The 22,336-nt window shown below is 41.9% G+C and overlaps 1 protein-coding gene across 1 annotated transcript; it reads left to right on the forward strand.

The window, feature by feature from the left end:
• Positions 1 to 1,563: 1,563 nt before the first annotated feature.
• COQ5 (coenzyme Q5 homolog, methyltransferase (S. cerevisiae)) lies at positions 1,564 to 21,556 on the forward strand. Its single transcript, XM_006865441.1, has 7 exons — positions 1,564 to 1,776; positions 4,080 to 4,229; positions 8,738 to 8,959; positions 17,518 to 17,624; positions 20,396 to 20,484; positions 21,264 to 21,375; positions 21,455 to 21,556. Exons 1-7 carry the CDS (start codon positions 1,575 to 1,577, stop codon positions 21,554 to 21,556), a joined length of 984 nt encoding a protein of 327 aa, XP_006865503.1. The 5' UTR covers positions 1,564 to 1,574.
• Positions 21,557 to 22,336: the final 780 nt, after the last annotated feature.

Raw genomic sequence — 22,336 nt, forward strand, 5'->3', positions numbered from 1 at the left:
CCTAATGTCCACGCTGGCTCCGCCATACGTGACCTGAGCTCCATAGGGAGCAAAGGGCCTCTCAACAGCTACAAGCAAAAAAGCTTTTTGCCTCTTTTTTTCTTTTGGCATTAACATTTTAGACTGAAACAAAGCTAATTAAGTGCCAATCTCAATATTTCCTAATTTCTTTAACAGGCCCTCCACCAGTTCTTGTCCAGTTTCACCGCCTACAGTTTCTTATCCATAAGTTACACTGAAATGAGAGAAAAGTCACATGACTGATGGTCTGAAAACTTCATGCTCTGTCCAGAAGCAACAGTGTCAAAGCAGTCTGTTGCTACATGAGTATATATGTGGGAGATACACTAAGGTCCCTAAATGCACCTTTATTTAGTAAAAATGTGAGAACTCAGAGTGTGTGAAATAAGCACTCCTTTCTCTGTCATTCTGCAAAATAAGAGTCAAATTGACAACAGTAATTGAAAATAAGATAGGAACTTTAGCGGGCATTGAATTTATGTGGAGGGAGGAACAATTCACAAAAGTAGGGTGACAATGGTTGCAAAATTAATGGTTGGCATTGATTTTCACCGGGAACATACATTTAAATAATAGGAGACAAACGGAAGTCCAAGGAAAACTCACCACCTCCCTCCTTTCTTTTGAGCAAGATGGTTTCCAGTACCGTGTCAATAAACACAGAATGTGGAAACTGGGGTTTAAGAAAAATGCCCATGCTAGGTCAGTTGGAGCTAGAAATGTAATTTAGTGACAGCGGGAGTTGAGACTAGTTCTGACTTGCTAAATGGATTCCAGCGTTTCCATTCACACTTGTAAACATCCTAGAGTTATCCAAATGGAAAACCGACAAAACTGACTTTCCAATGTTTCATTTTCAACGTTTCCAAAAATGATCTGCAAATCAAATTCACCGGAGAAGCGTGTTAAAATACAGATTTACTGCGACCATACCCAATTAACAACAGCAACAATACCAAAATCAAAATTTCTGATATTCCAAGGCCAGGAGCCTGCATTTCAAATATCAGACCAGGTAATTCTTTATGCACACCAGCCTTTGAGAAAATTGACCGTGATTTAGACTTTTTACAACACCGTGCCTCATCTTTTTCCTTCTACCGCACGAAAAAACGTGACGTTTGGAAAACAGTTATCATGCAAGTTAGTACTAGTACTACTGCTAAACAAGTTTTTAAGAAACATGGTCACTGAGAGGTGCTTGACCGACCCAGGGAGGTACTTCAGCTTCCCTTCATTTCTAATCAATTCTAAATGTAATTTGAGAAGAGGAAGAGGGATTTGGGGTATCCAAAGAGAAGCAACCTTTCTATTCCAGAGACCTTGGCTCCTTTAATATTGTTAAGTGCCGTCCAGTAGGTTCCGGAGGCAGTAAATCCTTACAGGAGCAGAAAACCTTATCTTTCTCCCGTGGAGCAGCCAGTGTATTAATACCGCGGGCCTTTAAAAGCAGGTTTGAAAACGCCCTAAACTAAATATGTTTCTGGTCGGCCGCCGTCAACTGTCTCGATCATCTCCGTGACGTCACCGTCCAGTGTCGTCCGACTACCAAAATGGCGGCCCCCAGGAGTCGCGCTCTATGGGGCTGCTGTGGCCATGGGTGGTGGCGGGCGATACTGGCTAGCCGGCTCCCGGTGCTTCGTAGCTCTTGCCCTTGGGGTCCGCTTGGTGTACGTCTCTTGTCCCAAGAGAAGCAAGCGAGTGAAACGCACTTCGGGTTTGAAACCGTGTCGGAAGAGGAGAAAGGAGGCAAAGGTAAAAGACGAGAGGCAGTGGGAGGGATCTGACAGTTTGCCAGCTAGTTTCTTGTGCGCAACTAAGTGTTGAATTAACGTCCCGTTGGCTGATACTGCAGTCTGTGCAGTTCTGAGCTCCAAGGTGATCGACTGTTATTAGCAGAGAAACTACTCACCAAATCCCATCAATTGAGCGTTTATGAGGTGCTAGACACCGGGCAAGACCTTTGTAGGCATTTTTTCTAATTCTAATTTTAGTTTACCGAGTATTGTTGTTAGGTGCCTTCACGTCGGTTCCCACTCATCGCAACTTTATGAACAACAGAACGAAACAGTGCTTGGTCCTAGGCCATCGCCACGATTGTTTAGCTGGAATCCATTGCTCTTGCCACTGTGCCAATCCATCTCATTTGGGGTCTTCCTGTTTTTCGTTTTCTTCTCCAGGGACTGGTCCCTCCTGATAATATGTCTGAAGTATGAGAAACAAGTTTGGCCTTACTGGCTTCTAAGGAGCATTTTGACTGTGCTTCTTCCAATACAGATCTGTTTGTTCTTCTAGCAATCCGCGGTACTTTTAACATTCTTTTCCAAGAACATAACTCAAATGCATCAATTCTTCTACAGCCTCCCTTATTCATTGTCCAACTTTCAGATAAATATGAAGCTGTAGAAAATACCATGACATTAGTCAGGCGCACCTTAAACCTCCAAACTGACATCTTTGCTCTTCAACACTTTAAAGTGGTCTTGTGCCACAGAGTTGCCTAATGTAATACATCATTTGATTTCTTGACTGCTGCTCCATGAGTGTTAATGGTTGATCTGAGCAAAATTAAGTCTTTGACAACTTCAATCTTTTCTCCATTTATATAGATGTTGTTTATTGGTCCAATGGAGAAGATTTTTGTTTTCTTTACATTGAGGTGCCACCCATATCAACTGCTATGGTCTTTGATCTTCATCTGTAAATATTTTAAGACCTCTTCTATTTCAGGAACCCAGTTTAGTCTTCCTCCAGTTTCTGTTCAGTAGTCTCTTGATAAAGAGAGCGATCACTTTTTAAAATAGGAATCTATGCCTCAGTTTCCAGATTTGTGAAGTAGAAATAACAGTAAGCCTTTCATTTAGCTTCTTGTGAGGATTGGATTACTTAAAACATTCAAGCAGTATCAACAGTGCTTGACAGTCTGTCATTGCTCAATCAATGGTCAGTGTTGTTGAGAAGTTTCTTTGTGAGATGTGAGATATGAAAATAGTAGTTTTAAAACTCCAACTGTACCATTTATAATGAGAAAGGTATTATGTCCATTTTACAGATGGATATGGTGTGTCTTTCTAATGGATTGTGTTGTTTTTGAATTGTAATGCCATTGTGGTTCTTGTCAGTTGTCACAGTGGCAAACTGATGTATAACAGAACAAAATGCTGCCTAATCATCATCATGATTTTTGATCAGTTTGAGCACATCATGTGACTTCTGTGTCAGTCCATATATCGTTGAAGATTTTCCCTCCTCTCACTGACCCTCTGCTTTACTAAACATCATGTGCTTTTCAGGCGATTGCTCTTTCCTGATGACATAGTCAAAGTGTGATGACGTTTTGCCATCTTCATTTTTAGGAAGCATTCTGGTTGTACTTATTCTAAGACTGATTAGCTCATTCTTCTGTCGTCCACTGTCTATTCAATATCCTTCAGCAATAGCACAATTCACATGAACCAATTCTGTCTTTTTTGTTCCATGTCCAACTTTCACATTCATGTAAGGCATGAAAATACCTTGACTTGGGTAAGGCACACCTTAGTTCGCAAAGTGACATCTTTGCTCTTGAGAACTTTAAATTGGTCTTTTGCAGCAGATTTGCCCAACGCTATTTGATGTATTGTCTGCTGCTTTCTTGGATGTTCATTGTTAGTCCAAGTAGAGTGAAATCCTTGACAGCTTCAGTTTTTCATCATTTATCATGATGCTGCTTTACTACTCCATAAAAACCATGAGAAAATTTTATTCCAGCCATCTTCCCCTCATTCTCTAAGAAACAAAAACACCAGTTTAGTATCTAGTATGTGCATAGCTGTATTAGAGAAGTCCTGGGCCTACAGATAAGGAAGGCAGCAGAAGTGATTTCTTATGTAAAGTACCTTTCAGCCTCTTTGTAAAGAGGTAATGCTAAGGTGTAATTTCATTTCGGCATCCAGCATTATAATGCATTAAATCAAGCACTGCATTTCAGGGGGAAAAGCTCCTTCTTTTGCATGTGGGATTTGTCCTCCTTAGTCTTTCAAATAGCACACTTGTGTTGTGTGTTTCTGCCCCATCAGTCTATCATGTGTTTCAAAGTGTGGCAAAGAAGTATGACGTGATGAACGATATGATGAGTCTTGGGATCCATCGTATTTGGAAGGATTTGTTGCTCTGGAAGATGCATCCGTTTCCTGGGACCCAGCTGCTAGACGTTGCTGGAGGCACAGGTAATAATTTCATACCCTTGGGTTGTTGTTGTTAAGTGCCATCGAGTTGGTTTCCATAGCAACCTTGTCTAAGGTTTCCAATGAACGGCTGGTGGGTTTGAACCACCGACCTTGCAGTCTAGCACATTATCCTGCAGCACCACACCAAGGACTCCATCCTTGGGTACTACTGAGCATTTGACACAGAAGTTACTGTCTCTTCTTGGAATGAGCTAGTGCACCTCACCTACTATTAGATTGAAGGTAAATGGAACTTGAGGCAGGTATGCTGTTTGCTGGTGAGCTGAATTATCAATCAAAAGGACAGAATATCAGCTTCGTTCGTGTATGTCTCACTTTTCTAAAATGTACGGGATTATAACGTCACAAGACTGACTTTTTTTTTTTTTAATTCCATGACATTTTGTCATCTAAAGAACTATTTTACCTTCTGTTTAACCTGACCCTACGTTCCCTTTTATTTGGGAGAAGTCTTATACTATTCTGCACAAGCCATCTAGGTTAACCTTTTCTGCCTAGTCCACTGGTACATCAGATACCAAGAGCGTCATTGGTGATTTATGTTTGGTCCTTTGTTACTTGGGGAGAAAACTGACATGGGTTTCTAAATGTGTCTTGGTGGTGTCCGTATCCTGATTCAATTACAACAAAGTAAGTTCCATATTGGAAACATGATTATGTATGGTTTTGTTGGGGTGATCCTTTCCCAATCTACCAAATGGAGGACAATCTACCAAAATCTCAAATGCATATAACCTGTGATCCTGCAAATCCAATTCTACATAAAGTAAATATGTGATATATACTTACAGCATCATCTTTAGTAATAGGAAAAAGTTGGCAACTTATTTCTGCCTTAATAAGGAAATACTTTAAATTTTTCTAGGCCTAACTAAGGAGCCCTGCAGACACAGTAGGGTTAAGCTTTATGTTGCTAACTGAACCGAAAGATGAGGCTGGCTACGCCAGTAAAGACTCTGTGTAGTCACTGTGAGTTGGAATTGAAATAGAACATAGCCATTTAAAAAGAAAGAAGAAAACCTCTAAATACTGAGGGAAAGACTTGTTATTCTTGTTGTTAGGGGCTATTGAGTCGGTTCCAACTTATAGCGACCCAGTGCACAACAGAGCAAAACCCCACCCATCCCCCCAATCCTGCACCAGGCTCACAGTTGTTGCTATGCTTGAGCCCGTTGCTGCTGCCACTGTGCCAGTCCAACTCGCGTGGGGGCGGGGGGTCTTCCTCTTTTAGCTGACCCTTCACTTTACCAAGCTTAAGGTCCTTCTCCAGGGAATGGTCCCTCCTGATAACATTCAAAGTATGAACTCTTGCCATCCTGGCTTCTGAGAAGCATTCTAGCTGTACTTCTTCCAACACAGATCTGTTTGTTTTTCTGGCAGTGCATGGCACTTTCAATATTCTTCTCCAACACTCTACCTCAAATGCATTGATTCCCCTACGGTCTTCTGTATTCATTGTCCAACTTTCACATGCGTATGAAGCTATTGAAAATACCTTGGCTTGGGTCTTTAAAGCTCTTGTGCAGCAGACATATTAAGTGGTAAAATGAAGTTATATTACAATGTGTATAATATGATCCTTGTTTATATTTTTTTATGTTTTCAAATGGGTACATGTAAATGCATTTATATAGAAAAGGGACTGGAGAACACTTGATTAGATGGAGACAATGAAACACTTAAGGATATATTTCTTGCAAGTATTACAAGAGAAAAAGAAAAGGAAACGGCATCATAAGAAAGAAAATGGGATTCCAGAGGTCACTGACTTTGCCCTAACATTTTTAACTTGGTCACAATACTGGAAAACACTCACAATACTGGAAATAGTTTTGATTTTCAGCTTTTATGTCTAACCCAACATGAAGACATAATTATAGCTATGGTGTTGATTTTGTTACATTCTGTTGAGTTGGTTCCAACCCATACTGACCCTATATAGGATTTCTGAGGAGTAGCTGGTGAGCTTGAATTGCCAACCTTGTGGTTCAGTCCAGCACATTAACCCATAGCACCACACCAGGACTCCAATTATAGAACAAAGTAAATTAGCCGTAAAATGTGAAAGTACTCCCCTAGGAACTGGATTGAACCTCAGCTTAGTGATCCTGCTTGGTCACCTTAGAGCAGGTGGTGGGCCGGCAACGTCGGGCGCATGGGGTCCCCAGCTGATCTCCTCCCTCCCTGCCTTCCTCGGATGGCGGCTGTTTATGCTGGACGTGTGGCCAGAGACGGGTAAGGATCACGTGGAACCTCGGCTACTTGGGACAGAGACATTGCCATGCTGCAATGAGTCTCAATGACTGGTAAGACTGAGGAATTCGCACTGACCACCTAAGACAGGCAGCGTCCCTTAAACAATCAATAAAAAAGGAGGACTCAGATGCAGACAGCACAGACCCGGTCAGGAGGCCAAACCCCTGTGGGCCCAAGCGTTGTTGACCGTCCAAACCATAGGCTCTGAGGATCAGACTCTAGCCACCTAGTAGACATAACAAACTGTCCCTCATCTGATTATTCAGTAATGCTTGTTAGTAATCTCATACGTGAGCCCTGGATATCCACAGACAAATGTAAAAACCTCCCCTAAAAGCCGAGACTGTAAATTCCAATAAGCCAAGTCCCCCCCCCCCCCCCAAAAAAAAAAAAAAGCTAAAGAGGATAGAGAGAAACACTGTAAACTGATGATATATAGCGGGGATAATAATCAATGTAATGAAACAAGCTATATGAATGGTTGAATGTGAAGCTGATGATGTGCCCTGTAAACTTTCACTCAATGCAAAATAAAAACATTTAATTTAAAAAAAAAAAAATGTGAAAGTACATATGATGGTTGAAGGGAGTCGAGAGATAATGTCTGTAGTTGATGGAGCAAGAAATAAAAGTCATGACTACTTTCTTGTCCAAGTTGTGAAGAACTAGGTATGAGGAACTAGGTAAGTGATATAAGCAGGGGTGAAGAGGAGCATATCAAATTTTTTAAGTAAAGAAAGGAGTCCCTGGATGGTGCAAATGGCTAACATTCAGTTGTTAACCAAAAGTTTGGAGGTTTGAATTTACCCAGGGGTACCTCAGAAGAAAGGCCTGGCAATCTACTACTTTAAAATTAGCCATGGAAAACCCCATGGAGCACAGTTCTACTCTGACACACACAGACTCACCTTAATCATACCTGATTATTTTATTAAGTAAAGAAATAACGGTAGCCAACAGAAGAAACAGCTTAAAAAGTTAGAAGAGATTGTCTCTGGGAACTGAACCAAAAGTGGGAGGTAATGGGGCAGGAAATGACTTCTTGTAACTACATACCTATGTTACTTTCATGAAAATTATAAGAAAAAGGCTAGAAGCTGTCTACCAAGACACTGGCCATATCTGGAGCAGATAAGGCGAGGGAATGGGACATCTATGTTTTATCCCACATACTTAGTTATTGAATCTTTTTTAGTGAGAGTGTATCCATGCATTACATAGCCCATTCCTGGAAAAGTTTTTTGGGGGGGGTTTTTTGTTGTTTTGTTTTTTTAATTTTAGAAGTTAAAAAGTTTTCATTTTAATGCCCCAAAAGTAATCATGGGTTAATTCAATCAGTTGGCATCACAAAGTACACGTTCTACATCCTACATCTGGGGTCTTGAAAGTTTACAAGCAGTCATCTAAGATTTGACTACTGATAGCTGCTTGTTGGAAACAAAAGAGAAAGAAGAAAACCAAAGTCTTAGAGAAGAAACTAGTCTTTAGGGCGGATAGCCATCCTGAGCCTTGACCTCATCTGCCTTGAGACCAGAAGAACTAGACCAATCCTTCTGATCAAAGCCCCAGCATAGGGACCCTGACAGAATGGGAATAAAAGAAAACTCAGATTCTTAAACAATCAGATATACTGGATTAGTGGAAACACAAGGACTCCATGAGACTATTGACCTGAGATACTCTTTAAAATTTATATCCAAACTATCCTGAGGTCAGCTTTCAAAGAAATAATAAACTGGCACACAAAATAAAGGTAGTATCCATGAGGATAGTGTAGTACCCATTAAAAAGCATCTGTGCCACACCCAAAGGTCAGCAATGACTTTAAAGCAAAGATGAAAAGATTTGGGTACAGGAGCACTGGAAACTGGACAACTAGGCAGTGTTAATGAGGATGTTGATATGGTGGAGACGATGTAACAGAGCTGAACAATTTGTGCAGAAATTGCCAAATGGGAACCTGATTTGCTGTGTACACTTTAACTGGAAACACATTAACAAAGCCAGTATAGCTTTTATTTTTAGAGGGGAAACACAAACTCCATCCCCTACCCTACACACACACACACACACACACACACACACACACTGTTACCATTGAGATGAGTAGTAACTTCTGTTTCACACAGTGTCAACTGCTTAACCTTTGTAACTTTTTATTAGGTTTAGTAAATGCTGTGTTTTGTTTTCTGTGGTTTTGAATCTTTTTTCCTCCTCTTTACTTCTCACAGGTGATATTGCTTTCCGGTTCCTTAATTACATTCAAGCTCAGCACCGGGGAAGGCAGAAGAGGCAGTTAAGAGCCCAGCAGAATTTATCCTGGGAAGAAATTGCCAAAAAGTACCAGAATGAAGAGGACTCCCTGGGTGGTTCCCAGGTTGTGATCTGTGACATCAACAAGGAGATGCTCAAAGTTGGGAAGCAGAAAGCTCAGGCTCAAGGATACAAAGCTGGTAAGTCCTTCAGAACGTGAGCCCTGAGCAAGTGTGTTTATATGTATATAAAATTGCATGGCATGTGTAGAGAATGCTGAAATGCTTTCCTTTTCAGCTTTCAGAAGCCTACAAGCAGAAACTGCAGATTAGCTAGCTGTGTGGCTGAGTTCATTCTGTTGTTATGTACATTATTTCAGTAACTCTGTAAATTTGATTACCAGTTCCACATGACAGGGGTGATCCCTATGGCCTGTCTCACTCAAGCCATGCAGCGTTTAAATGGCAGATCCCGAACTGGAAGCCACCTTTGTGATCTCAGCTCTTGGCCTCAAAACCACAGTGTTATTTTCAGTCCAGTTCCCAGCAGCTCCCAGTTGACCCCTTTCTCTAGTTGATCTTGTTGTCAGTAGGATAGTTTGATGTGGAAATTGCACAAGTACGCTTCTTGGATCCCAGAAAGAAAGGACTTGCTGATCAGTCAAGGTGAGGCTCTTTGCACTGAGGTGCTAGCAGGGTTTGTACATTTTCTATGTGGAACTCTTAAGAGGCAGCTCAAAAACACAATACAAAATAGTTACAGTTGAGTCAATTCCAACTTGTGGGGACACCAAGAATTTCAATATAGAACTGTGTGCCATAGGGTTGACATGTTTGTGACTTTTCAAAAGCAGATTGCCACGCTCTGGGTGGATTCGAATGGCTAACCTCTCAGGGCTAGAACTTCACCATTTGTACCACCCTGAGCTTCTGTTAAGTAGGCTGAGGCAGATCAGATGCATGTGGTCTAAAAGTTTCCCTGCCCAATATTTCTTCCTCTGGCTTTTATCTTTCCTATGTGTGTTGCTACAAAAACCCACTTTTTTATTGTGATAATATACATACAGCAAAGTATTTGCCATTTCAGTTTTATTCACAGGTACATTAATTGCATTTGTTTTTCTGTGCAGCTACCACTATTATCTGTTTCCAAATTTTTCCATCACCTATACCTAAGCAATGAGTCCCTCTTCTCCCGCTCCCTCCTGATATGTCTGAAATATGAGAGACAAAATCTGGCCATCCTGGCTTCTAAGGAGCACTCTGGTTGTACTTCTTCCAATACCATTGTGTTTGTTCTAGCAGCAGTCCATGGTACATTCAATATTCTCTTCCAACACCATAACTCAAATACATAAATTCTTCTATAGTATTCTTTATTCATTGTCTAACTTTCACGTGCATATGAGGTTATTGAAAATACCATGGCTTGGGTTAGGCACACCTTAGTCCTCAAACTGACATCTTTGCTCTTCAACACTTTAAAAAGATATTATGTAACAGATTTGCCTAATGCAAAATGTTTGATTTCTTGACTGCTGCTTCCATGAGTGTTTTTGGTTGATTCAAGCAAAATGAAGTCGTTGACAACTTCAGTCTTCTCTCCATTTATATTGATGTTATTTGTTAGTCCAGTGGTGAAGATTTTTGTTTTCCTTACATTGAGGTGCAACGCATACTGAAGATTGTGGTCTTTGATCTTCATCACTAAGTATTTTAAGTCCTCTTCCCTTTCAGCAAACAAGGTTGTATCATCTTCATATCGTAGGCTGTTAATGAGTCTTCCTCCAATCCTGATGCCACATTTCATTTTTCTTCATATAATCCAGCTTAGCATACAGACTGAATAAGTATGGGGAAAGAATACAACCCTAGCACATAACTTTCCTAATTTTAAACCATTCGGTAGGTATCCCCTTGTTCTGTTCGAACAACTGCCTCTTGGTTCATATACTAGTCCCTCATGAGCACAGTTAAATGTTCTACAATACTCATTCTCCGCAGTGTTGTTCATAGTTTGTCATGAGCTACATAATCAACAGCCTTTGCATAGTCAATAAAGCACAGGTAAACATCTTTCTGTTTTCAGCCAATGTCTATCTGACGTCAGCAATGATATCCGTTGTTCCACGTCCTCATCTGAACCCGCATGAACCTCTGGAAGTTCTCTGTCAATGTACTTTTGCAACTGTTTTTTAATTATCTTTAGCAAAATTTTATATGCATGTGATATTAATGATATTGTCCAGTGATTTCTGTATTCTGTTGGATCAACTCTCTTTGAATGGACACAAATATGGATCTCTTCCAATCAGTTGGCCAGGTGGCTGTATTCCAAATTTCTTAGCATACATGAGTAAGTACCTCCAGTGCTGCATCCGTTTGTTGAAAGATTTCAATTTTTATTCCATCAATTCCCGAAACCTGTTCTTTGCCAGTGCCTTCAGTACACCTTGGACTTCTTTCTGCAGTATCATTGACTGTTAATCATCTGCAGCCTCTGGAAATGGTTGAACTTTGATCATTTCTTTTTGGTACAGTGACTCTCTGTGTTCCTTCCATCTTCTTTGGATGCTTTCTGAGTCATTCAATATTTTGCCCATAGAATCCTTCAATATTTCAAGTCAAGGCTGGAATTTTTTTTTTTTTTTTTCAGTTCTTTCACATGAGAAATTCTGAGCGTTTTCTTCCCATGTGGTTTTCCCAGGTTATAAGTGAAGGGATTGCAATGGTGATGAAAGGAAGTTTCTGATTTGTTGACTGTAAAACTGACGATCTGCTCTATAAACCTTCTTTCAATTCACAATGAAAAGTTTAACAAAAAAAGAAATGAAGAGATAATGGATGTTTTCATCAACTTTTGAAGCCCTCTTGTATTCTCAGCACCAAGTGGGGGACTACTCCATGCTTCTGAGAGCCCACCATGTGCTCAGGTGTGACTGGTAGTGTGCACTCCATCATCAAAATGTAGACTTCACATGGGACTTTCTGTTGCTTTTTTTACTTTGATACACTTCCCCCGTCCTCTCATTTTTTTAGGTAAAAACAAATGATCAGGGAGGCCGCACCTGGTTGACCTGGCTTTTCAAAGTCCCACCCCTCCCTCTTCCAAGATTGTAGAGCACCTCAATGAATCAGCACACAGTGCTATTCAACCCAAAAAATAAAGTCCCTCAGCTCAACATCAGCATTTTTTCTCCTCTTCCCTTCCCACCCATGACTATGTATGTTATTTTAGCTCAATTCTTTCTCCTTCCACCCCCAGAAAGAGCTGCCTAGACGAACCAGAGCCCACTTGGCCCCAAAGATGAAGGACGCTTTTGTTAACCAACTACTCTGGTCCGGAGGCCACTGGCTTGTGTTTTGATACAAAGGCACTGTGTTCCCTTATTCCTTCCGAAGAGCCTTCTTTCCCTTCTCCCTGGTGTTCAGCCAGAAAAATGGAGAACAAAGGTGCTGAGTGATAGGTGCCTTCTGTTTCTCACATCTGCTCTTCTTAGGGCGGCCTGCCCTGAATGCTCTTAAAACTGCCCAGAGCAACTGACCTTCATAGGAATCCTAAGTGTTGCATAGTACAGTTTTCTTTATCTGTCTCCTTTGCTTTATCACTCTCTAATAAATGCCTCTGCCAAAAAATACCTTGCAAAATAAGCTGAAACTCTGTAGGAGGATGTTAGAAATTATTTGTAAAATGTAACATTTAGAGGCATTTTTACCAGTAGTATTACATTTGTGCTGCCTCCCAGAGAGAAACTCTAAAGACTGGACCTTTAAAATATTTTTTTTGATGGATCAAAAGTGATAAGGAGCTCTGGTAGTGAAGTGGTTATGAATCGGGCTGCGAACCGCAAGGTCAACAGTTCGAAACTACCAGCTGTTCCACAGGAGAAAGATGACGCTTTCTGCTCCTGTGAAGATCTATAGTCTCGGAAACCCTATACAGGATCGCTATGGGTCGGAACCAACTCCATGGCACATAACAACAACAAAGGTGATAGCTTTGAGAAAAAGATTTTATAAAACTAAAATTTTGGAAAAGTATTAAGACAGCAAAACATATATAATAAAACACATTGTTGTATGAAGGGCCATGGAGTCAGTGCCACCTCATAGCAACCCTGTACAGGGTTTCCAATGCGTGTTGAGTTTGAATTGCTGACCTTGCAGTTCAAACTGACCTTGCAATCCAGTTCATTATCCTGCAGTGCCACACCAGGACTCCAATAAAGCACATAGGGGGCAGTTACGGAAACTTCCTTTGTCATTATTGTTGTTGTTGTTGTTGTTAAGTGCCTTCGAGTCAGTTCCGACCCATAGTGACCCTGTATAGGGTTTCCGAGGGTGTAAATCCTTACGGGAGTAGAAAGCCTCATCTTTCTCCCGCGGAGCGGCTGGTAGTTTCGAACCACTGACCTTAAGGTTCGCAGCCCAATTCGTAACCACTACGCAACCAGAGCTCCTTTGTTGTTAGGTGCTGTTAAGTCCATTGTAACTCATAGCAACCTGACCCTATTTACAACAGACTGACCCCATCTATGTACAACAGAATGGCCCTGTACCATCCTCACAATTGTTTTGTGAGCCCATTGCTGCTGCCACTGTGTCAATCTATCTCATTAGGAAGCTTCCTGGTTTTCACTGACTCTTCATTTTATCAAGCATGATGTCCTTCTCCAGGGACTGGTCCCTCCTGATAACATGTCCAATATATGAGAGGCGAAGTCTTGCTGTCCTAGTTTCTAAGTAACATTCTGGCTGTACTTCAACACAAATGTGTTTGTTCTTCCTAGATGTACCCTTTAAACACCCCATGGGATTAGTTTACTGGGTTTAAAAGATCAACACCATAGTCTTGTGAGACATCTTAGTCAGTTGGCATAACATAGTTCATAAAGATGATGTTTTACATCCTAGTTTGGAGAGTAGTCATCTAAAATGCCAACTATTGGTCTTAACTTGTCTAGTGCAAAGGAGCATGAAAGAAATGTATGGATTGAACTGTGTCTCTCAAAATTCTGTGTTGTGAATCCTAACCTCTATTCTTGTAGTTGGGGTCCTGGGGTGAGTCTGAATTTACTTTAGAGGCATTTAACTACAACATTTCTGTGGCTATAATCCCATTTGGGAATGGAATTTCTTTGTTATGCTAATGAAACAGGATTAGTGTAGGGGGTGTCTTCTTGTTAAGTGCTGTAGACTTGGTCCAAGCCATAACAACCCTGTACAGAGTTTCCAAGGAGAGGCTGGTGAGCTGGAACCAGCGACCTTGTAGTTCAAAGGGACTTTGCCATCCAGTGCATTAACCCACAGCGCCACACCAGGACTCCTGCAGGGTATGTCTTGAGTCAATCTCTATTGAGATAGAAGATTCAACCAGGAAGCAAGAGACAAAAAGACAGGGAAAGATTGACAGATATTGGGAAGGATTGACACCAAACCATCTGGAGATCTCCAAGGAACCCTGAAACAAGCTGAAGTGACAACGACCTTCACTGAGAGCCAGTGCCCTGATTGCTGACTTCTAGTCATCTAAACTGTGAGCTCCGGTAGTGTAATGGTTACGAATGGGCTGTGAATCGCAAGGTCAGCAGTTTGAAACTACCAGCCGTTCCTCAGGAGAAAGATGAGGCTTTCTGCTCCCATAAAGATTTACAGCCTCAGAAACCCTCTACAGGGTCACTATGAGTGGGAACCAACTTAATGGCACATAAAAACAACAACAAACTATGAGAAAATAAATTTGTTTGTTAAAGTCATCCACTTGTGATGTTTCTGATATAGCAGCACTAAAAAACTAATTGTGCTCATGAGGAATCTGTACCTGGACCAAGAGGCAGTTGTTCGAACAGAACATGGGAACACTGAATGGTTTAAAATCAAGAAAGGTGTGAGATAGAGTTGTATTCTTTCACCATACGTATTAAACCTGTGTTCTGAGCAAATAATCCGAGAAACTGGGTTATATGAAGAAAAACATGGCATCAGGATTGGAGGAAGACTCATTAACAACCTGAGCTATGCAGATGATACAACCTTGCTTGCTAAAAGTGAAGAGGACTTAAAATATGTACTGATGAAGATCAAAGACCACAGCCTTCAGTATGGATTGCATCTCAGTGAAAGAAAACAAAAATCCTCACCACTGGACCAATAAACAACATTCTTATCAATGGAGAAAAGATTGACGTTGTCAAGGACTTCATTCTTCTTGGATCAACTATCAACACTCACGGAAGCAGCAGTCAAGAAATCAAACGACTATTGCATTAGGTAAATCTGCTGCACAAGACCTTTTTAAAGTGTTGAAGAGCAAAGATGTCAGCTTGAGGACTAAGGTGCGCCTGACCCAAGCCATGGTGTTTTCAATTAGCATGTGAAAGCTGAACAGTGAATAAGGAAGACCGTAGAAGAATTGATGCTTTTGAGTTAAGGTGTTGGAGGAGAATATTGAAAGTACCATGGGCTGTCAAAAGAACAAACAGATCTATGTTGGAAGGAGTGCAGCCAGAGTGTACCTTGAAGGACAGATTGGCCAAACTTTGTCTCTCATACTTCAGACATATTGTCAGGAGGGAGCAGTCGCTGGAGAAGGATATCATGTTTGGTAAGGTGGAGGGTCAGAGAAAAAGAGGAAGACCCCCAGCAAGATGGATTAGCAAAGTGGCAACATCAATGGGCTCAAGCGTGACAACAATTGTAAGGTTGGCCCAGAATCAGGCAGTGTTTTGTTCTGTTGTGCATAGGGTCACTATGAGTCTATAGCGATGCGACTCGCTGGCACTTAACACCAATAACAACAAAGAACTAAAACAAATCAGAAAGACAAATAAGAAACTAGCCGACAGGTCTGATAACCTGAGACCAGAAGTAGATCCTGGTGTGACACCGTAGGATTAGAACTGGAATGCTAACCACAAGGTTGTCAGTTCAAACCTACCAGCTGCTTCTCAGACACCCTGTCTAGTGTCACTAGGAGTCAGAACTGACTCTGTAACACACAGCAGCAGCAACAGCAAGAAGCAGTTTACTATAGTTGTTAAAAACACAAGCCTGAGATAGAACTGAGTTCTACTTGGTGATCTTGGCCAAGTTACTTTAACCTTTCTGATACTTGTTGTTGTTAGGTGCCATCAAGTCGGTACCGACTCATAGCGACCTTATGCAAAGCAGAACGAAACACTGCCTGATCCTGGGCCAACCTCACTATTGTTGCCATGCTTGAGCCTGATACTTAGTTCACCCCAAACAGGAAGATGATAGTAATAATTATCTCATAGCGCTGGTGTGAGACTGGGATTAGATATTATGTATATAAAGATTTGGGGAGCACGGAGCTCCATATGATAAGCACTGGACACCAAAACACAAGGTCCACAGTTTGAGCCCACTAGCTGCCTCGCAGAAGAAGCATGATGCTTTTTGCTCCCATGAAGATGTAGAGCCTTGGAAACTATACAGGGTCTCTGTGAGTCGGAACTGCCTCGACGGTACTTTAACAACAACAACATGTAAAGTGATATCACAAGCCCTGCCATATGGTATATTGGTAGCAATGGTGATGATGGTAATGAAATTGCAAGGACAATGTTCTCCTTATTTTTAAGGCTCTTAGGAGCCCCGATGGCACTGTAGGATAGGTACTGGATTGCTAACCACAAGGTTGGCAGTTCAAACCTACCAGCTGGAATTGACTCAGTGACCTCTGCAAGTTTGCCTTCTGGAGAGGTTATTTCCTTTACCTTCCTCCCTCCATAGATCCTTCCTGTTATATATTATGTCGAATTCACTGGTGTTGAACAGTATTAAAGCAGAATTAGGATTTGTACAGGACACTGCAGGTCTGACAGAGGGTGCCTTAGGTGGTTTCTGAATTCATGACCAACACCCGCATTCTAGATAGTTTGATTCTGAGCCTAGTGGATACTAAGCACTCTACTCATGGAGGTCTAGTTCCCCAAGATCATTGCTGTTAAGTGCCATCCAGTCAGTTCTGACTCATCACGACTCTGTATAGGGTTTTATGAGGCGTGGCTGGTGAGTTTGAACCGCTGACCTTGCGTTTCAAACCACCTTTGCTGTCCACTGCTTATCCGACAGCCACTGAAAACCCAAGGGGGTCACGGTGAGTTGAAATCAACATGACAGCAATGGGTTCTATTTGTTTTATTTTTTAACCACTGCACTAAGAGTGACTCATTTACCCTCCCAGAAACTGTGAAATAGGTGTTGGTTCATTTACAGGTAAGGAAACCGAGGCATGGTTTACTCGAGATTATGCAGCTCATAAATGGTGAAGCTGGAATTAGAACATCATGGGCTCAGGGCCTGGGCCCTTCACTACAGTGGTTGCCACCAACACTAACTTAGTTGGATAAAATTTCTCCTGAGGGCTTATGTTAGGTTGTTATCGTTGTAGTTGAGTGCCATGGAGTCAGTTCTGACTCAGCGACCCTGTATAGGATTTCCAAGGAGCAACTGATCAGTTTGGACTGCTGACCTTATGGTCCAGTGTTTATTCTACAGTGCCACCCCAGGACTCCTTATGGTGTGTAGGCAGACTAAGATCTACTCCCAAGAACTTAGGGGTAGGACTCAGATCTGAATCAGCTTCAGGAACCTCAACTTCAGAATCTCAAGATTGGAGGACACCATGAAGACATTGGCTCAGAATCAAGTAATGAAGGCAGGATTGTGAGGTGCTAGGGTCCAGAGGACACAGTTACCCAGACCTAGACCCAGAACAGATTTCTCTCTTTCAGGACTTGCATGGATTCTGGGGGATGCAGAAGAACTACCCTTTGACGATGACAAGTTTGATGTTTACACCATTGCCTTTGGGATCCGGAATGTGACACACATTGATCGGGTATGAATGTCTGCATCCTTGGCTTTTGTGCTTAGGAAAGTCCCCTGGAGTGGATGCAGAGACAGTGAGAAAACAGGGAGAGAGTCTTCCTAGGCCCAGCTTTTGAGTGGAATGGCTTTAGGGGTCTCAATCTTGTAAGTCTCCAATGTCCTAGTCACATAAGTGAGAAAAAGACCAAAACTTCAAAAAAGACAAGATCGGGTGATATGGCTGTAGATCAAAACCCCAAAACAAACTGCCGAGCAGATCCCCATAGAAATAGAAGGAAGGCTTGGTTGCTGGGGTTGGTGTTTGTATCTTTGAGACTCTCAGTCTTGCTCTGGATTTCATCAGTTTCCTCTCACTTAGGAAGCTGTCTGACCCAGTGACCTTGCAAAACAGAGACATGTCAGAGGTTGGCATTAACTGACAAAAAAAGGCATCCAACCTATTGTGGCAGAATGTAGCTAGAGTCACAGTCGCTCCATGAAGGGAATATTCAACTCTTAGTTTGATGCTGAGTCCATCACCATTGGTTAGATTCTGACTCATCTCTACCCTAGAGGACAGTGTACAACTGTGTTTCCTAGGCTATAAATCTTTAAGGAAGCAGGCTGCACTTTCTCCCAGAGTGGCTGGTGGGTTCAAACTCCTGACCCTTGGTTAGCAGCCCAACATTTTCCTCATTGTGCCACCAGTGCTCCTTAATTTGACACAGTTCTGCATTTCAACTGTAACATTCTATTCAAAACATTTGAAGACTGTTCACAAGGTACTCAGTGTCATTTTTGGGATGTAGATTACAGTCCCTGGTTCCTCTACTTTGGGTGGGATGTTCTGGTGCTCCTTAGCTGAATACTATGTCCTGGTAAGGTGCTCTGGTAGCATAGTGGTTACGAATCGGGCTGCAAACCGCAAGGTCAGCAGTTTGAAACTACCAGCTGCTCCGCGCGAGAAAGATGAGGCTTTCTGCTCCTGTAAAGATTTATAGCCTCAGAAGCCCTGTTCAGGGTCACTATGGATCAGAACTGACTCGATGGCACTTAACAACAGCAGCTACTATGTCCTGGTCTAGTACTCTGGAATTAGCACTGGACTGCGAACTACAAGGTCAAACCCACCAGCCGTTCCTTGGAAACCCTATACAGGGTCACTGTGCGTCGGAACTAACTCCACAGCGCTTAACAACAGCTGTGTCTCTAGCCAGCTTCTTTTTTTCTTTTAATTAAAAGAAATAAATTGAACTTGAAAAGGGTCTGTCATTGAAGGTGTCTCTTCCACCTTGTCCCCCACCCACTGAGCACCTCCTCTCCCTATAAACAGTCACCAGCCTCTTATCTTTCCTGGCTTCACATCCTTCATGGAAAACTTCCACTACCTTTTCACTCCATTTTTTCCATGCACTTTTTGAAGGCCCTTCTTTCTTTTTTAAGGCAAAAATTAACATACTCAACATTTCAGCCATTGCTTTTACCCTTTAAAACTACACACAGGAGAAATTATTCATGTTCTACATGGTAGACACATGTTAGCACGGTGACAGGGCAGGCAATATACAACAAGAGGAAAGATGAAGGTAGCGGGAGACACAGGGAGAAATGTAATGGTACCTGGAGGGGTTTGCAATCATTGTGATGAAAAGTAGTGTATGATTTATTGAATGTAAAACTGAAGGTCTGCTCTGTAAAGCTTCACTCAAGTCACAGTAAAGTTTTAACAAAGCAAACCCCTGTGGCCATGCTCCACATCAGTGCATAAAGAGCACAGTCACTGGTTTGGAAAGATGCTCTATGACTCAATCAGTCTGACATGAGTGCTTCATTGAAGATGCGTCTCATCCTATGCTGTTCCCACAGAGCTGCAGTCACTCATCCATGCACACATTTTCTCCAGTAGCAGCATTTCTGTAAGATCCATTCCTAGAAGTGGAAATGCTGGATCTAAGAGGATGGTCATAATCATTTTGATGATGTTGTGAAGTACCAGGTTGAGTCCATTTTGCTTAGTGACCCTGTATAGGATTTTTGAGGAGCAGCTGGTGGGTTTGAACTGCTGATTTTGTGGTTCGAAGTCCAGTGCTGATCCTATTGTGCCACATCAGGAGTCCACCTGTGATAGGTCATTCCATAATTGTCTTCCCTGGAGGCTGCACTGTGGGTTAGGCTTTGGTATGTGAACTGTAAGGTCAGAAGTTCTAACCTACCAGCCACTCTGAGAAAGAAAGATGAGGCATTCTGTTCTTGTAAAGATTTACAACCTCAGAAACCCTGCATAGGGTCATGGTTAGTCAGAATCAACTTGATGGCAGTGGGTTTGTTTTGTTTTGGGGGTTACGCTAATCTGTTCAGCGTCGTTGAATCGATTCCGACTCATAGCAATATAGTCACTTTTTATTACCCCAAACAACCTTCTCTAGTCTCAGATGGCAGAGTGCCTACTAAAGTTTAGAATGTGGCAGGGCTTTCTCAGCTACAAACCAAAAGTTGGTGGTGCAAACTTAGGCACTTAGTGGTTCTGTGGGAGAGAGATTTGGCAATCTGCTTCTAGAAAGGTGAAAGCCAAGGAAACCCTGTCAGGCCATGTGACTCTAACACAAAGAGGTCGACATGAATCAGAATCAACTCAGCAGCACCCAACAAGCGCTCTATGTGCACTCTACAGCTTCCCAAGTGAAAACTTGGGCTAGAGGGCAAATGATAGTTTTTATCGCGCTCACTGAAGCAAACAACTGCCTCAGTCTCATGAAACAGAATGGGGTCTCCTGAGTATCTTGTCCTCCTTGTCTTGCTCAGGCACTCCAGGAAGCCCATCGGGTCCTAAAACCAGGAGGACGGTTTCTCTGTCTGGAGTTTAGCCAAGTGAACAATCCCCTCATTTCCAGGTTGGAATTGTTATTACGGCTTTTTTCTCTTTGTCTAATCAAGGGTTTCCCAAACGGACAGAATGAGTAGAAAACAGAAAAAGAGCCAGTAACTGTCTTTTCCCACTTTGATGGATGGTGCCACCTCAGAGACCAGCCAGTTCTGAATAACATGGAGTCCTGGTGTGGCACTGTGAGTTAGTGCGTCAGACTGCAAAGCCATTTGAATTGCAAGGTCGGCGATTCAAACTCATCAGCTGTTCCTCAGAAACCCTATACTACAGGGTCGCTATGGGTCAGAAGTGACTCAACAGCACTTAACAAGAAGCTAGACAAGTCATAGTTCAATAACCAGAGAGGTTCAAGTTAGCCCACAGAATTATTTAGTGGACTTACATGCTGGGGTTTTTTTTTGTTTCAGTGTGAATTATATGATAGTTTACATGGGAGAACATTAGTTTTACTTTCATTCTATCATATAACATGCTGTTTTAAAAGATTGAACGTTCAAGGATTTTTCATCTAAAAATCTGGGTTTCCAGCTCAACTTGGCAGGCACCCTACATAGGCTCATACTGCTACATGGCAATAGCAAAGAGTTGTTGTAATTGCCCCTTCCTTCTCCATTGTTATGATCCTAACTGTATTGTTCATATGCCCACCACTCCCGTTTGATTTCACACCTTGGCCCACGTCCCTTACTTCAGGGACTATTAACCCCAGACCTAGACTGTACTTCCTAAGGTTAGAAATCTAAATTGAGTCATGTTCTAATCTTCATCTCCGGTATTTTTGTTTAGGCTTTATGATCTGTATAGCTTCCAGGTCATTCCTGTCCTTGGAGAAGTTATCGCAGGAGACTGGAAATCCTACCAATACCTAGTAGAAAGTATCAGAAAATTCCCACCTCAGGTATAAACTTTCTACAGTTTCTAACAAAGACACTAAAAGTTGAAATCCAGATAGTCCTTATTCTTTCTTTGTGTTTTAGGAGGAGTTCAAGGAGATGATAGAAGATGCAGGTTTTCAGAAGGTGTCATATGAAAGCCTAACATCAGGCATCGTGGCCATTCATTCTGGTTTCAAACTGTAACTCCTTTCTAGTCCTGGAGTATGAACTAGTCACATCCTGTTGAAAGCCTGGCACTGAAGAATAATCCAGCTCAGGAGACAAACAGCACATCTCCTTTTAGGAATATATACCTTGAACTCTGGTGCTGAGAGACCAGTCTCCAAGGGGGTGAAATCATTTCCTGTCACTTTATTGGAACTTCATCAGGAATGATAGACGTGCTTCCAAAGGAGTTTGGTCTGGTTTTTGCTCAATTCCTTTTAACTTGGCACTGTGCAGCAGCTTGTGGTTGAGGTAATACCAGCAGGCACTAAAGCTGAATGGAACATTTGAAACCAGTTATTTTAACTAGAAACTTCATCTTTAGGGCTGAATCTGGAACAAAAACTGAAGGCCCAAGTCAGAGGGCTAGAGATAAAGGAAACTATGCTGCACCAGTAAATGAGCTGACAATTTTTCATGGTGTTCATTTTTCTTCGGGAAGGGAATGGGGTAAATACATTCTTTCAGTTCTCATTAACCAAGACAAGATAGGTAACTTGCTCAAAGATAAATGTAGCTGCAAACTGCTGTTTCTCATGATCTTTTAAGGAATTCTTTGCAAAGTTGGTTTGAATCAGAAAGTCAGCAGTTCAAGCTCACCAGTCGCTCCTTGGAAACCCTATACAGGGTTGCTATGGGTCAGAACTGTTACTCTAACAGCTATTGTTTCTTATTCTATGTGATGTTAAAATGAAGCCATAGACCTTTTGAGTAGGTGAGATTATTTTTGAAAAACCTTGCTAAGGAATGTGTAAGCCT

Source organism: Chrysochloris asiatica, unplaced genomic scaffold (assembly GCF_000296735.1).
Source record: "Chrysochloris asiatica unplaced genomic scaffold, ChrAsi1.0 scaffold00078, whole genome shotgun sequence".
Lineage (NCBI taxonomy): Eukaryota > Metazoa > Chordata > Mammalia > Afrosoricida > Chrysochloridae > Chrysochloris > Chrysochloris asiatica.

Excerpts from the sequence above, each read along its gene's own strand:
- COQ5 (XM_006865441.1), top strand. The coding sequence starts at position 1,575 with ATGGCGGCCCCCAGGAGTCGCGCTCTATGGGGCTGCTGTGGCCATGGG. Across the intron at positions 4,230-8,737 it reads AGACGTTGCTGGAGGCACAG|GTGATATTGCTTTCCGGTTC; the intron begins GTAATAATTTCA and ends TACTTCTCACAG. Across the intron at positions 17,625-20,395 it reads ATGTGACACACATTGATCGG|GCACTCCAGGAAGCCCATCG; the intron begins GTATGAATGTCT and ends TGTCTTGCTCAG.